This window comes from Lissotriton vulgaris, chromosome 1_1 (genome assembly GCF_964263255.1).
Source record: "Lissotriton vulgaris chromosome 1_1, aLisVul1.2, whole genome shotgun sequence".
NCBI lineage: Eukaryota > Metazoa > Chordata > Amphibia > Caudata > Salamandridae > Lissotriton > Lissotriton vulgaris.
Window position 1 is genome coordinate 1,033,178,841 of NC_141685.1, and position 13,421 is coordinate 1,033,192,261.

Consider the following 13,421-nt stretch of genomic DNA (forward strand, 5'->3'; position numbering starts at 1 on the left):
ATACTGTATCAAGTAGCCAGAATTTGTCTATTCATCTACCCCCAGCATATGCGTCATTTTGTCTAAGGTGAAGCGTGGGCTGTAGTATTAGGTCACACACTTGGCCAAGCAACCCTGTCCTCAATGCCATTGTTGTCGATACCTGCTTGGCGTAGGCATCAGCTGTGTTCTGCTAGGCCTTTGGACATGTCCAGCACCCACTTCCATCTGCCAATGGGGTCACTTTGGCCCAGACTGCACCCATTTGCAGGGGACAGTAGGCACAGGTCACAGGCTTTGGGATTGACATGTCCCTTTCCGCCTGTTAGTACCCCCTAGGCCAGTGTTTTCATCATGGCCAGTGGGCAGGGGGATAACGTTTCACTTTTACTGTCATGTGCCTAACCCAGTGTCTCGCAAAACCAGCACCAAGCACCATCCCCTCTGTCCCAGGCCCCCATGCCCGCTGGGCATGACTGATGGCATTCTCAGTGAGCACTGGGCACTATAATGTGTGCTCAGTAGCCCTACCAGATTTGTCTACTGAGCACGGATCAGCAGCAGCAGTAATTGTATTACCACATCTGATGGGGTTTACAATGGAACCTGTACATTTTGGGCTTCCCTGTAAACCCCTTACTCTGTGACCCATCTCCATGGAGGGCTCGACCTGAGCTATCAGGCTTTGTTAAATTCAATGGAGAAGAAGGCTTACAAGGACAGCTTGTAGAAAATGGTAGCTTTGAAAGGCTTACCGTTCCCATGCAGGTGTCCCTCACATCCACCCAGATGGAGTCTGCCACAATCTCGTCCTGTACGTAGCAATAGGCAACGATGCGGAAAGAGGGAATGTAGTCTGGAACGATAGGCAGCGTCATGGTCACCAGCGATTGTCCCGGTTGCCTGTCTTGTTTGCCAACCTTGTAAATTCGTCCTTTGCTCATAATCTGTGGGTGGGGGGAGCGGGAATTGGAGAGAGAATGAGACAGATTCATTAGCAAGTTGCAAAATCCGAGATGCAAAGGTAGGCATCAGAAACTTAACCCTTCTATTTCAAGTCGGCATTTTCTGTGCAATAGACAATCTCGTAAGAAAAATGCCATAAAGTTGGAGGGGGCAGAAAGTGGCAAGTCAACAAGGCCTACTCCATCTTCGTCAGGTTGTAATACTTAAAAGAAATAGCTAAAAGTTAACTGTAAGAAGCCAATTATTTACCTCAAAGTAGAGCAGTTAAAAAGCATTTGCAATTAAATAGATCTCGGATTTACGAGAGTTTGATCTATTTCCATTGTAAATGGCAATGCCTTTTATGTATATGTTGTTTTTAAAACAGATAAATAAAAGACATTGTCATTTACAATGTCAACAGCTTAAACTCTTGCAAATGTGAGACTTATTGCATTGCAAATGCGTTTGGCACCTGCGCTATAAAGATAAATAAAGAAAAACAGCAGGCAGGACAAAGCTATTTGAGAAAATAGTGCTCGAAAGCTGTTATTAAAGCCTACTGAGTAACAACACACTCAACAAGGGGTGTCCTCATGGGAGGTTACAAAATGAGACAAGGCGGTACTAAGGAGGAACTGCTAAACCTATTGACCAATGAAAAGCCGCAGTTTACAGTGGACAATGACACACGCCAATAAAAAATATGGGCGTAGAGTGGGCGAAGCTTCAAGTCCATATGCTTTGCAGAGCAGCGCATGTGCTGCCCAAACTCAACCTAAAAATGACAACTGGATATCAGATATACAATCGGTCTGGGTTGGTTATGAAGCACATATGGTACTCATATTCATGAAAGCAAAAGTTAGCACAAAACATTTAACTAGTTTGATTTGAAGAATAGACTAAGGAGTAGGAACAATTACAGCATTCTGAACCTACTAGAATGAATATGCTTTGGGAAAGATTTTCTAAACTCACGGGATAGCAGCCATTTATTTACACAACTACTGCTTGGGGACTTGATCTGGTAGTACACACAGAAATTCAACCACTTCCATATAATGAAGAATTAAATAGCTTGGCCGTTAATTATGTTTGTTAATATGCCTGTACTGTGCTGCATATAATAACAAATTCCTGACACGTTTCATTTGCACTTTAGTCTAGTGTTATTCAAACATAGAAGTCAAGCCTTGCAGACTTCCTCAACTCTATCATTTTTTCAACATTCTACATTTCCACTATTTTACAACACTGATCTCCTTTAATCCTGTTTGAAATGGGGTCTCCAGTTGTCAGTGGTTTGAAACCTGTCCAAGTAGGGAACCTCACTCCAGTCAGGGTAAAGGGATTACACAGCTAAAATAGCCCCCTGCTCACCCCCTTGGTAGCTTTGCATTATTAGTCAAGCTTATCTCAGAGACAATGTGTAAAACATTTGTACATACACACACAGTAAAACAGTGAAAACACTACAAAAGGAGACATCACCAGCTTAGAAAACATAGCCAATACGTATCTGAATGAAACAAGACCAAAACGACAAAAATCCAACATACACAATTCAAAATATCAGTTAAAACAAATTATGCAAGTTTAGTGCATGGAAATTAAAGGAAGGTTTTTGTTTTTTTTAGCGCAAAGTACTTTAGATGTAAAAAATCAAAGATGATCCAGGGGCCGGGGAGGGGAGGTGAGGTGCCGGAAAATCACAAGATGCACTGGTTCCTTACTGGCAGGGGAGATGATGCATCGGTTCCTTACTGACAAGGGAAAGAGGCATTGATTCCTTGCTGCTGGGCAGAACAGGTGAAGCATTGGCTCCTTACTGGCAGGGGAGGTGATGGGTCGATTTCCGAGCATGCAACCTTGGTTCCTTACTGCGGTGCAATATTGATGAAGAGATTGGCACCCAGAGACAATGCTTCGAAAATCCAGATTCACTGAGTCCATGCAGCAGCGGCGAAACAGGCGCTGAGTGGATTTCTCAACAGCGAGACAGGCGCTGCATCGATGTCCCAGTGGTGAAGCAGGCACTGTGTTGGAGTTGGAGCAGGGCACCACGGACTTTGGTGGCACAGTGTTCGGGCTCACACTACGGTGATGCTCCTGACACGCTGCTATGGCAAGCTAGGGCCTGAGGTTCAAGCCATAGCCAATGCGTTCAGCAGGAACCAGGCTTTGGTGCAGGCTGCAGAGATGCTTTGGTCTTTTGCAGCGGGTGGTAAATAAATGGACACTGTTAGTTGATGCGTTGATTTTCTCCTTAAAATGATCAGATCTCACTTCTGAGGGCACAGAAAATGTATTTGGTACCACTTGGCAAGTCAGGACTCTCAGCAGTAGGTGAATTCTTTGATGGCCCTGAGACTTCTTAACAGGAGGTAAGCATGCGCAAGCCCTTGGAGAACCTTGAAAGCAGGATGTAGAAAGCAAAGTCCATTCCTTCCACTCCCAGGACAGAAGTAGGAAGCAGCATGCCAGGACAATGAAGCAATGGGGAGAGTGGCAGTCCCTCCTGCAGCATCCAGCTCTTCTTCCAAGCAAAATGTCCTCAGTCTAGAAGTGTTCTGATTTTGGGTTGTCAGAGGTCCAATACTTATACCTCTTTCTGGCTTTGAAGTAGGAACACTTCAAAGGCAATTATTTGTAGTGCACAAGACCCTGCCTTTTACCTGGCCCAGCTTCAGAAACACTCCAGGGGGTGGAAACATATTTGTGTGAGAACAGGCACAGCCCTATTCAGGTGTCAGTGACAACTCCTCCCACCACTCTATCTCAGGAAGGCCCATCAGCCTGGTGATGGGCCATCAGGATATGCAGGGCACACCTCAGCTCCCTTTCTGTGACTGTCTAGAATGCACAGGAGCTCAATTCCAGCCTACCTAGATGTGCATTCTACAGACAGACAGAGGCACAGAATGGTTAACAAGACCATGGCCACTTTCTAAAAGTGAATTTTTTCAAACACGCAATTTAAAAACCAACCTTACCAAGAGATGTGTTTTTAAATTGTTAGTTAAGAGATCCCAAACTCCAAATATCCATATGTCAACAATGAGAAATTACACCTAAAAGATATTTAAAGGCAATCCCCATGATACCCTATGGGAATTTATAGTCCTCACAATAGTGAAATATTTACTTAGGAGTATTTCACTATTAGGACATGTAAAACACAACACTACATGTCCTAACCTTTAAATAAATTGTACCCTACCCAGAGGGTTACCTTGGGCTCACCATAGAGGTGCCTTACATATACTGTAAGGAAAGGTTTGGACTTGGCAAGTGGGTGAACCTTCCAGGTTGACATGGCAGTTTAAAGCTGTGCACACAGATACTGCAGTGGTAGGTCTGAAACATGTTTGAAGGGCTACTCACGTGGGTTGCACACTCAGTGCTGCAGGCCCACTAGCAGCATTTGATTTACAGGCACTGGGCACACCTGGTGCACTTTTCTAGGGATTTACTAGTAAATCAAATTTGCCAATCGTGGATAAACCAATCATCAATACAATGTAGACAAGAGATCATATATACTTTTGCACTGATTAGCAGTGGTGAATGGCCCAGAGTCCTAAAGCTAACCAAAAAACAAATCAAAAAAATTCAGAGGAAGAAGGCAAAATGTTTGGGGATAACCCCGCAAAAAGGGACATGTTCAACAATTCCACACAATCTATATTAAACCCTTAACTATCTCCCTGATGTTGGGAGGGGAACTTGGCCTATGTAAAAAAACAATGCAACTAGAGCTTAGATATTACTATGCCAGTCCCTTCACTACCTGTGCTTCCTTCCCCAACTGCTAATAATGGGCAGCAGTATGGATTAAGGATTTCGGGCCCTTTTAATAGTTTGATCGATGGGCTACTTTGTTAAAACCTGAGAGATACTTTGTTCGCCATTTTGAAAATGCAAAACTCAAAATTGGTCTTTAAGGGCCAGATATAGGTAAATATTATTTACCGATTTTTTAGAATCGGTAAATGATATGTAGCTAATGATTCAGTAAATTTTACAGAATCGGTAAAATTCGGTAAATACCGATTCTGTATTTACCTAATCGGTATTCCTCATTCATTCCTATGGGCCTGGAGCCCCTTAGGAATGAATGAGAATTACTGATTCGATAAATCCTGAATCGGTAGAAAGGGGTAGACTTACAAGGGTGGCAGGGTGTCACATTGCCACCCTGTTGCACCCCTGTATAGTGCATGGGTGCACATGTGGCAGGCCAGACATACATGCCCTAAGGGCATGTATGTCTGCCACATGGCACAGTTGAAAAAAGCACAAAATTGCTTTTTTTTGAGGTTTTCGATATTTACCACCAACTTGTAGTTGGTGGTAAATAACAAATCCTTACAAGTGAAAAGCACTCACTTGAGTGCTTCCTACATTAAGGATTCTGTAATTTACTGAATCGGTACTTAAGAATTCGGTAATTTACTGATTCCTAAAATTAATCCTTAAATTAGGCCCCTACATCTGAAAAGCCTTATACCGGTCGGTAACGCCGAAATTCGGTAATTTTGTCCGTTACCGACCGGTATTAGGCTTCCTACATCTGGCCCTTAGTCATTTGAGAACAGTTGTTTTCTTTAAAAAAAGAACTCATAAAACCCCAAATTTTGTTTTTTGTTTGCTGCTTTCCTTATCACCTTCTTTTCCGCATATATTACATTTTGCTTTATTATGCTGTTAGAGGTATGACTGTGCCAAAAGGGGGTGGTATGACTGTGCCTGCATCATCTTTAAAGACTCTTTCATCTGCTGGTCACTCTTTCTCATCTAGGTGTTTGTCCACAGTTTCGCGTTTAATTATTTTGCACAATCTGTGGGCTGTTAAGACATGTCCAATTCAGGTCTGTTAAAGGGTAGCTTCTCAGCATATTCCAAGAGATTGTTTTTCATCATTTGTTCTGGTTGTCTGGTTTACAAATAAGGATCCCATAATATTTGCACGTACTGTCAGGCCTTCGCTGAGAGCAGGTGAGGAAGGCCATTTACCTTCCAGTCCACCAGCATCAATTTGGAACGGATAGACAGTGAAAGACATGGAGAAAAGTAAGTTGTTCTGTTCTTCTAAGTCAGGTGCCTTGGACCTCCATGAGGCTGAGATCTAATCCTGAACTGAAGAGTTGCGATTCTGACGGGACATCAATTCTAGGTTGGCAGTGTTGATGCCAAGCATGACCTCACCTAGGAATATCAATGGTATTCCATCTCTCAAAAGAGGAAGCAGCAGGCTCAGCCTGATGTTAGATCGTTGTGGACACGACTGAGGAGATGGTTCGGTGCTTTCTAATGCCATATCTCAGTGGAGAGGCTACTGTAGCACAAAATACTCCATATGTTTACACATTGCACTTTTCAGGGCCAGGACGGCCTTTAGGCCAGAGTGATAACATTCTAGATATATTACTATATACCCGCCAGACATGCAGATCAGCACCAAAGTAGAGCAAAAAATGTGCATTGAAAAGAATGTTATATAGGATCAATGGGTGATCTTAAAATAAAGTATAAACACGTGGTATCTATATACAGTGTTCAAGTTCTAAATGTTTTATAGTACAAAATGCAAGCATGACCAGTATTTTTCGTTCAGAAAGGTGGAAAAATCACAGCAAGCACTCTGTTCCCAGTAGAGGTACGAAATCCCCCCTGCACTAGGAAGAGCATATACATGAAAGGCAGGCTGGCTGTTTGAAAGCAATGATCTCTTTTCAATGGGCCGGCCGCAACCTTTTTTAAAGGGTGGCCGGGATTCCCTGTAGGCTGCTGGAGTGAATGACTGCATCAGCTTACAGTGGCCTCCTTTCATCATTCCATGAGATACTGTCAGGGAGAGCGCTGACTGTGCACCACTTCTATGTGGTGCTGCCAGTGTCTTCCTGAAGGTCTGTTTGCCTTGCCTCTGTGCCCACATCTGTTATATGATGCAGGTGCAAAGTCAAAGTCATTTGCATAGTGCCAAGTGCCCATGCAAATAGAGAAAAGTCCCCTTGACATTATGCCAGGGCACATTTAGTGCCAATACGATCTGTATTACAGAAGGGGTTATGTAAAGGTTTGTGGGCGTTTCTGTAATACCAAACCCTCATTCTGCCCATTGGACACTTTTCAAAATATAAAGCATGAGGTGTCAGCAGGCCCCGAAGCCGCAGAGTCTGGGTACATAAAGCCCACCACTAAGCATGGGCGAATTTTGCGGATCTCGCGTTCGCGAATTTTGCGGATTTGCGAACTCGCAATCCGCAAAATCCGCGAATTCCCGCGAATTTGCGGATTTTTTTTTTTTTGTGTTCGCCCGTGTTTCTGCCAGTTCGCGAGGGTTTTTACAATTTCGCAATTTGCGAACTTACCTGTCGGGTCGCAAGTTTTGCGAACTGTTGTTTCTACGTGTCCAGCCTGTTTGGGACACTCTTCTTCATCACTGCCACTCTCTGTCACCACTGCCACTCTCTGACTACTCATGCCACCCTCTGGCCCACCCATGCCACCCTCTGTTTCATCACCACACCCTCTGGTTGTCCAGTGTACATTATTTTCGGCAAAGCAAAGCACACCTTCCCTGCCTCAAGTGACCTGAATTAATTTGGGGCTGATTAATGTGTCACAGAATATTTTTTTAGCTGGCACCTGCTTCCTTAGTGCGCCCTGATTAGTGATCTTTTGCACTTGCTAAGTGCTTTCATTGTTATCAAAATTAGTTACAACACCTGCCCTGCCCCAACTGACAATAATGAATTAGGGGCTGATTAATGGATTTTAACTTCCAGCCTGGCTCCTGCTTGTCTCCCTTAGCTGTAATTCAGGACCTTTGTGGCATATGTGTAACTATTCTGAGGTTCAGAGCAGGGTCACATAATAGTTGCAACTGGCAACTGAACTCTGGAGGGGCCCCTCAGGAAGCACTACAGGAAATGGCTACTAATGATGAGCCTGAACTTTTGAACCTGGTAAGTAGTTTCAGTTTTGCTAAGATCGTATTTCTGCAATTTAGCACTTATTCGCGGGGCGCGAAGTTGTACTGGGAAGCCGCGAACTCACGCGAACAGTGCGAGCAGTGCGAGCAAAATCCGCTGCTCGCGGATTTGCGGATTTTGCGGGAGATTCGCGAATCTCGCGGATTGCGAATTTCCCGAAAATCCGCAAAATCCGCGAGCGGAACGGATTTTCCGCCCATACCTACCCACCACCCTGCTGTGGCTTAAGTGAAAAAACCCTAAGCCTCTCACTCAGCAATATAAGTTCCTGTTGGATAAACACTAACAATTTCTCTGCAACTGTTTGTGTCATCCCTGGGACTGTCCCCCAGCTCTGCCATTGAATCATGTTTAATGAATTTTATTATATTATTCCTGCTTAGCAAGAGCTTTTCCAACTACCACTAAGACCATTCCTTCACCCAGCTTCATAAGTCCTGTTTGAATGTATCTCAGAATTTTGTGGCAAAGTAATCCGGGTTCTGGTTTGCTATACGCGGGACTCCCTACTTGTCCATTCCTGACTGTTTCAACCCCAAGACCAACCTTTTAACTAGAGATATAATACCGCAATACTGAATGTTAAAATATCGAACCACAACAATATTGATTTGGCCAGTATTATCAAGGTAAGTACATGTTGTGTCAGAATAGAAAGAACACCCTCATAAAAGTGATGGATGTCATGTCTGCCTTGTTCACAGTGTATAGGGCCTCTATCCACTCTAAATAGAGTTGACAGGAAATCCGCCAATTTTTTGGTAGCTGTCCTGCATGTGCCAAAGTCTAAATAAGCCCCTAAATCTTTATTCCCCAATGGAAGCTACTGTACTGGTTGATATCTTGCAGTCAATATTGTTGGTGGTTGATATTTGTGTATTCATTGTTTTGAAGTACAACCCACCTAGCTACATAAGTTCTTGCATCCTTTCACAGCTCCAGGCATTTCAGTTTGATGAACCCCAGACCCCTTTCTTAGACCAGCTACTTGGACCGTAGTCTTGTTCGATGAACATTAAGAATTTCACTCAGCCTCATAACTCCTAATGGAATGATCCTAGACACACCCTTCTACGTCCATCGGAAATAACAGGATTATCTCAGAACCCATCCCTTGCACCATCTTTCCTAGTCTTGGTTGAATGAAGCACAAAGCCTTCCCCTCAGCCAGTCCCTGGAGACCAAGCCACAGGGTCGGTTCTATTCCCCGATTTCTCCATCGCTGCAATGTGTACTTACTATGTAAGTGTAGGATCTAATCTGGTTTTCCTTGGCTGGGTCATTGCTCTTCACATTGAAGTTCACATTCAGGTTGTCGCCCGCTTTCAGATCATTGGAGGTGACTCCGATGTGGAGGTAGTTCTTGGAGCTTCCTTGTGCCTTGTAAGCAGTTGCCTTCATTGTTGCCCTCGCCTGACGATCAGCTTTGTACAAAGGATGATTTGTTGCAACCTGAAAAATTAACATTATTATAGTTAGATCACTGTTTGAACAAACATTGGCCTGAACTTTTATCCAGATGTGCCAATTGCACAACATCACTCTAATGCAACAGCGCAGTGTGAACCTGTGATTCCATAGTGTCAGCTCATGGCTTTGCTTCTCAAAGTCCACTTTGTATCCAACTCCACAGGGTTGATTTAATACTCTTTCCCCCAGCACCCAAAAATCTGCTCTGTAGCTTCTTTCCCAGCCTTCAGTTACTGTCTTCACTGTGTTACCTCACCCCATAGTAGCTGTGCTTCTCTCTGTCCGCAGCACCTGAGTAACCTCAAATGCATGGCTCTATCACTCACATTGTCCATGTGATAAAAATGTCCATCCGCACGTGAGGCTCGTCCCTCGTTTGTGGGTAGTTTGTAAGTGTGTGTGTGTGTGTGTGTGTGTGTGATGGTTGTCAATGTATGCAAGTGACAGATAAGTGGACCGATAAATACCGAGCCTTCCGCAAACACATGGAATATAAATAGGGAAAAAGATCCAGAACTACTACAGCATAGATTTTGCATTGGTAAGAACCAAAATCTGCATCCTATGTTCAACGTTCAAGGCAAATCTCTGGATACATTACAATTCTCGTACCTGATAAATTTTGAGTGTCTCAGTGTCAGATTTTATAAGAAGCAACTATTATCCCATCTGATCATGGGGCACTCACAAACAGGCCCCAACAGTGAGAATTATCTCTGTATGTTTGAGTAATCACTCTGAGTGTGAAGATGTTCCTCAGTCTGTGACGGAAAGGGCTCGGTGTGTTGGAATGACCAGCTTTGTGTGACATATGGTGTTTCAATTTCAGCATTCGGTTACTCACATCAATGGTTAACACTTCAATAGTGGATGCTGTGTTTATTGTCAACTTAGTGGTCCCATCTGCCAGAGTACTGCCCTGAATGTTTCCAGGGGTAGCAACTACCGGGACACGGTGAGCAGGAGAGCCATCAGGGTTCGTAACGAAGACCTGTGAAGTAAACAGAACTTGGTGAAGTGGGTGTAACAAAGACCTGAGAAGAAAACAGAACTTGGTGAGGTGAGAAGTCTGCTCGGCAACTAACACTTAGATAATCCAACATAACAGTTATACTGCATAGTGAACAGAACATTGGTAAAATCTTCAAAAAGCACTGGGTCCCCAAAGAATAGCATTATCTACAGGAAATACAAACGTCTAAGGAAACAGTAGGAAATAACAAAGAACACAGGATAATCAGCACTGTGGCCCAGGTTCTGATTGTATGGATACAATAGTGATCATTTGTTGAAGGGTTATGTAGCTATGGGGAAAGATGTTTTACAATCACTTGCATGAGTGTTTTATTTGGGCAAACATACATTTACAAATGGCCAGTTTAATAAATTCCCCTTTTTGACATGGTCACCCCCCAATTTTTGCCTAGTATCTGATGCAATTTTGACAGACGTTCAAGTGCCAGATCTCTTTCTCCAAAACTGTAAAATTGTTCCCACAATTGGCAATACCTTCAGCACCCTCTTTAAGTCACTAGTTAATGGGACCCCTAGTACCCGAGGATAATAGGGTCCCTAGGGCTGGTGTGTGTATGGTGCCACCCTAAGGAACCTCTCAGATCCAACATGCAAACTGCAATTGCAGGCTGCATTCCAAGGTGCAGAGAAAAGTGAAGACACAGCATCGGATACCTCAGGTGTGCCATGCCTGCAGACACTGCATCCAGTATAATAAGCCACCCTTACAGCAGGCGTTACAGGCCAAAGGCAGGGTGCACTATACTGCATGTGTGGAAATAAGTGCATGAGTAGATATGACCCTGTGATGTCTGAGTCGATTCTTAGATTTTAAAAGTGAACATGGAAGCCATTTTAAGTACATGTGCTGGACACTGGAGTTTACGAGTTCCCTAGCTACATAATGCCTTCATTGGAACAAGAGGTGTTTAGTTTCAAACATATTGCATTAATAAGCCCACACTGCTTTCAATGATGGATTTGTAAATTGTAGGTGCCCCATAAAGCCTACTGACTACTAGTGCATGGCATTGCTTACTGGTGTAGACCATCCAGCCACCACAGACATGTTTCTGACCCCCTGCAGGTATGAGCCAGCACTCTCGGAGGGCAGAAGCAATGGTGTTGTCACCTCTTCTAAGCAGGATGGCTAAGTAATCAGCATATCAAGGTAGAAGACGTTAATGGCTTCTGCCACCTTCGATGTACAACACAAGGCTTCCCAAGAAAGGGAAAATGTGACCCCCTGCCCAGGGCCTATTTGGAACCAGGGCAGGTGGGAAAATTAGATAGTCAGGAGGCATGTTCCTCCCTCAGGCCTGTTCCACCCCTATGGTGGACTTCCTTATGTGGTCACAAAATTTTGAATCCCACCATCTCGGTTGTGGTAGAATTTGGCTCTCTGGGTCAGGGTTATGCCCACTTCCCGCAGGAAGTGGTCATATAGGGCGTATAGACACCCTAAAGGTAAGTAGTTAATTGGCTACTACGTATCACTTCACTTAGAACCCTAAAATTGAGTAATTAGAAGCACCCTGATTCCAGGAATTAAGATGCAATTGATCCACAAGAAGAGGACACCGAAAGGCACGAGAAAAGCGAGAACTGAAGATTGCTGTGGACGTTTGCTGCCAAACTTGCCTGTCTGCACCAGTCTCTGCAATCATGACCAGGGACTCGTCCTGCCACTGAGCATCATACAATAATTCCAGGAGACTGCCAGCCGTTCACAAATTGCCAGCAATCTCCCTTGGAGTAGAGTAGCTACTCCCCTGCAGTCTACAGGCACTGAAGACACAAAGTCCGGTTCACCAAGTTGACGCTCCCCAGCCACTCTGATGCAGCAGCCCCCAGGAATAGATACCTGTACTCCTCAAGGTCAGAGCTTTTCTCTCCACCAAGTGAGAGGACACCAGGACCAACTGGAACCTACAGGACCAATATCCAGGGTTCCAGACCCCTTGCAGCAAACAAAGATCGTAAGAGTCCAGTCTGGACTCCAAGTACATGGAGGTATGTCAACACCGCAGTAACCCACATCCAGAGTGGCCCAGCGTCCTGACTTTTGCACCATCTTCTAGCAAAACTGACAACTGCAAGGCCATAGGACACACAGAGCCCAGCCGCCCACTCTCTAGTTCGCCCGCACAGCGTGAAAATTCGGCCAGCGCGCAAGGGTTAAGAAGCATGCGTATGTGGCACAATGGGAGAGGGAATTAGCAATAGATATCTTCAAAGACACTTGGGAGACTATTTGACAACAGGCATCCAAATACCCCATTTCCAACGTTAAAAAAAAATGCCTACAAAATACTCATTGGTTCCACACCTGTTCATCTGCACAAGATGTTTGGGGGTTCAGAGCTGTGTTAGATGGGTTGCGAGGATAGAAGTACCTTCTTGCTCCCATGGTGGTCATGCCCGTGGCTTCAAAATTGTGGGACAAAGTCCTCCTCACAATACACTCCATCACAAACTTCTCTTTGCCACGCTAAACACAGCCCTCGCCCAGAGCCCACCCGCCGACCCCACTGACCTGCCGCTGCCACCAGCAACCTCAGGCATTAGATTGACAACTGCGCCAACACCCTCGCCTGATCAAGAAACTCTCCAACAGACACACCAACAAGAATGCCAGATGGTTCTCCGCAGTCCTCCAGACCTCCAAACAAACCTGCTGAAGACTAGAGAAGAAATGGCGCCGCGAACAGACACCGGAGATCCACGCAGCACTCAAGAACGCCATGCACCAACACCATCACCTCATCAGATTTGCCAAAAGGACCTCCTTCAAGGACTGCCTCAACAAGAACGCACACAACAGCGTGGAGCTCTTCAACATAGTGAAGGAACTCTCCAACCCCAGCTCCAACACTAACGACATCCCACCATCGCAAGACCTGTGCAACTCCCTGGCCACCTTCTTCCGTCGCAAAATCGCAGACATCTACGACAGCTTTGACAACCAGATCACATGACAGCCAACGACACCTCGGACCCCAGGACCACCAC

General features: G+C 44.7%; 1 protein-coding gene across 1 annotated transcript in view; it reads right to left on the bottom strand.

Moving 5' to 3' along the window:
* Positions 1 to 13,421, bottom strand: part of LOC147748466 (A.superbus venom factor 1-like) — a 276,161-nt gene that overhangs the window by 164,032 nt on the left and 98,708 nt on the right. Inside the window, exons 11-13 of the mRNA XM_086962077.1 lie at positions 10,240 to 10,386; positions 9,165 to 9,377; positions 735 to 926 (exon numbers count right to left, since the gene is read on the bottom strand). Of these exons, the coding sequence (XP_086818203.1) occupies positions 735 to 926; positions 9,165 to 9,377; positions 10,240 to 10,386 (552 nt within the window). The remainder of the gene's footprint in view (positions 1 to 734; positions 927 to 9,164; positions 9,378 to 10,239; positions 10,387 to 13,421) is intronic.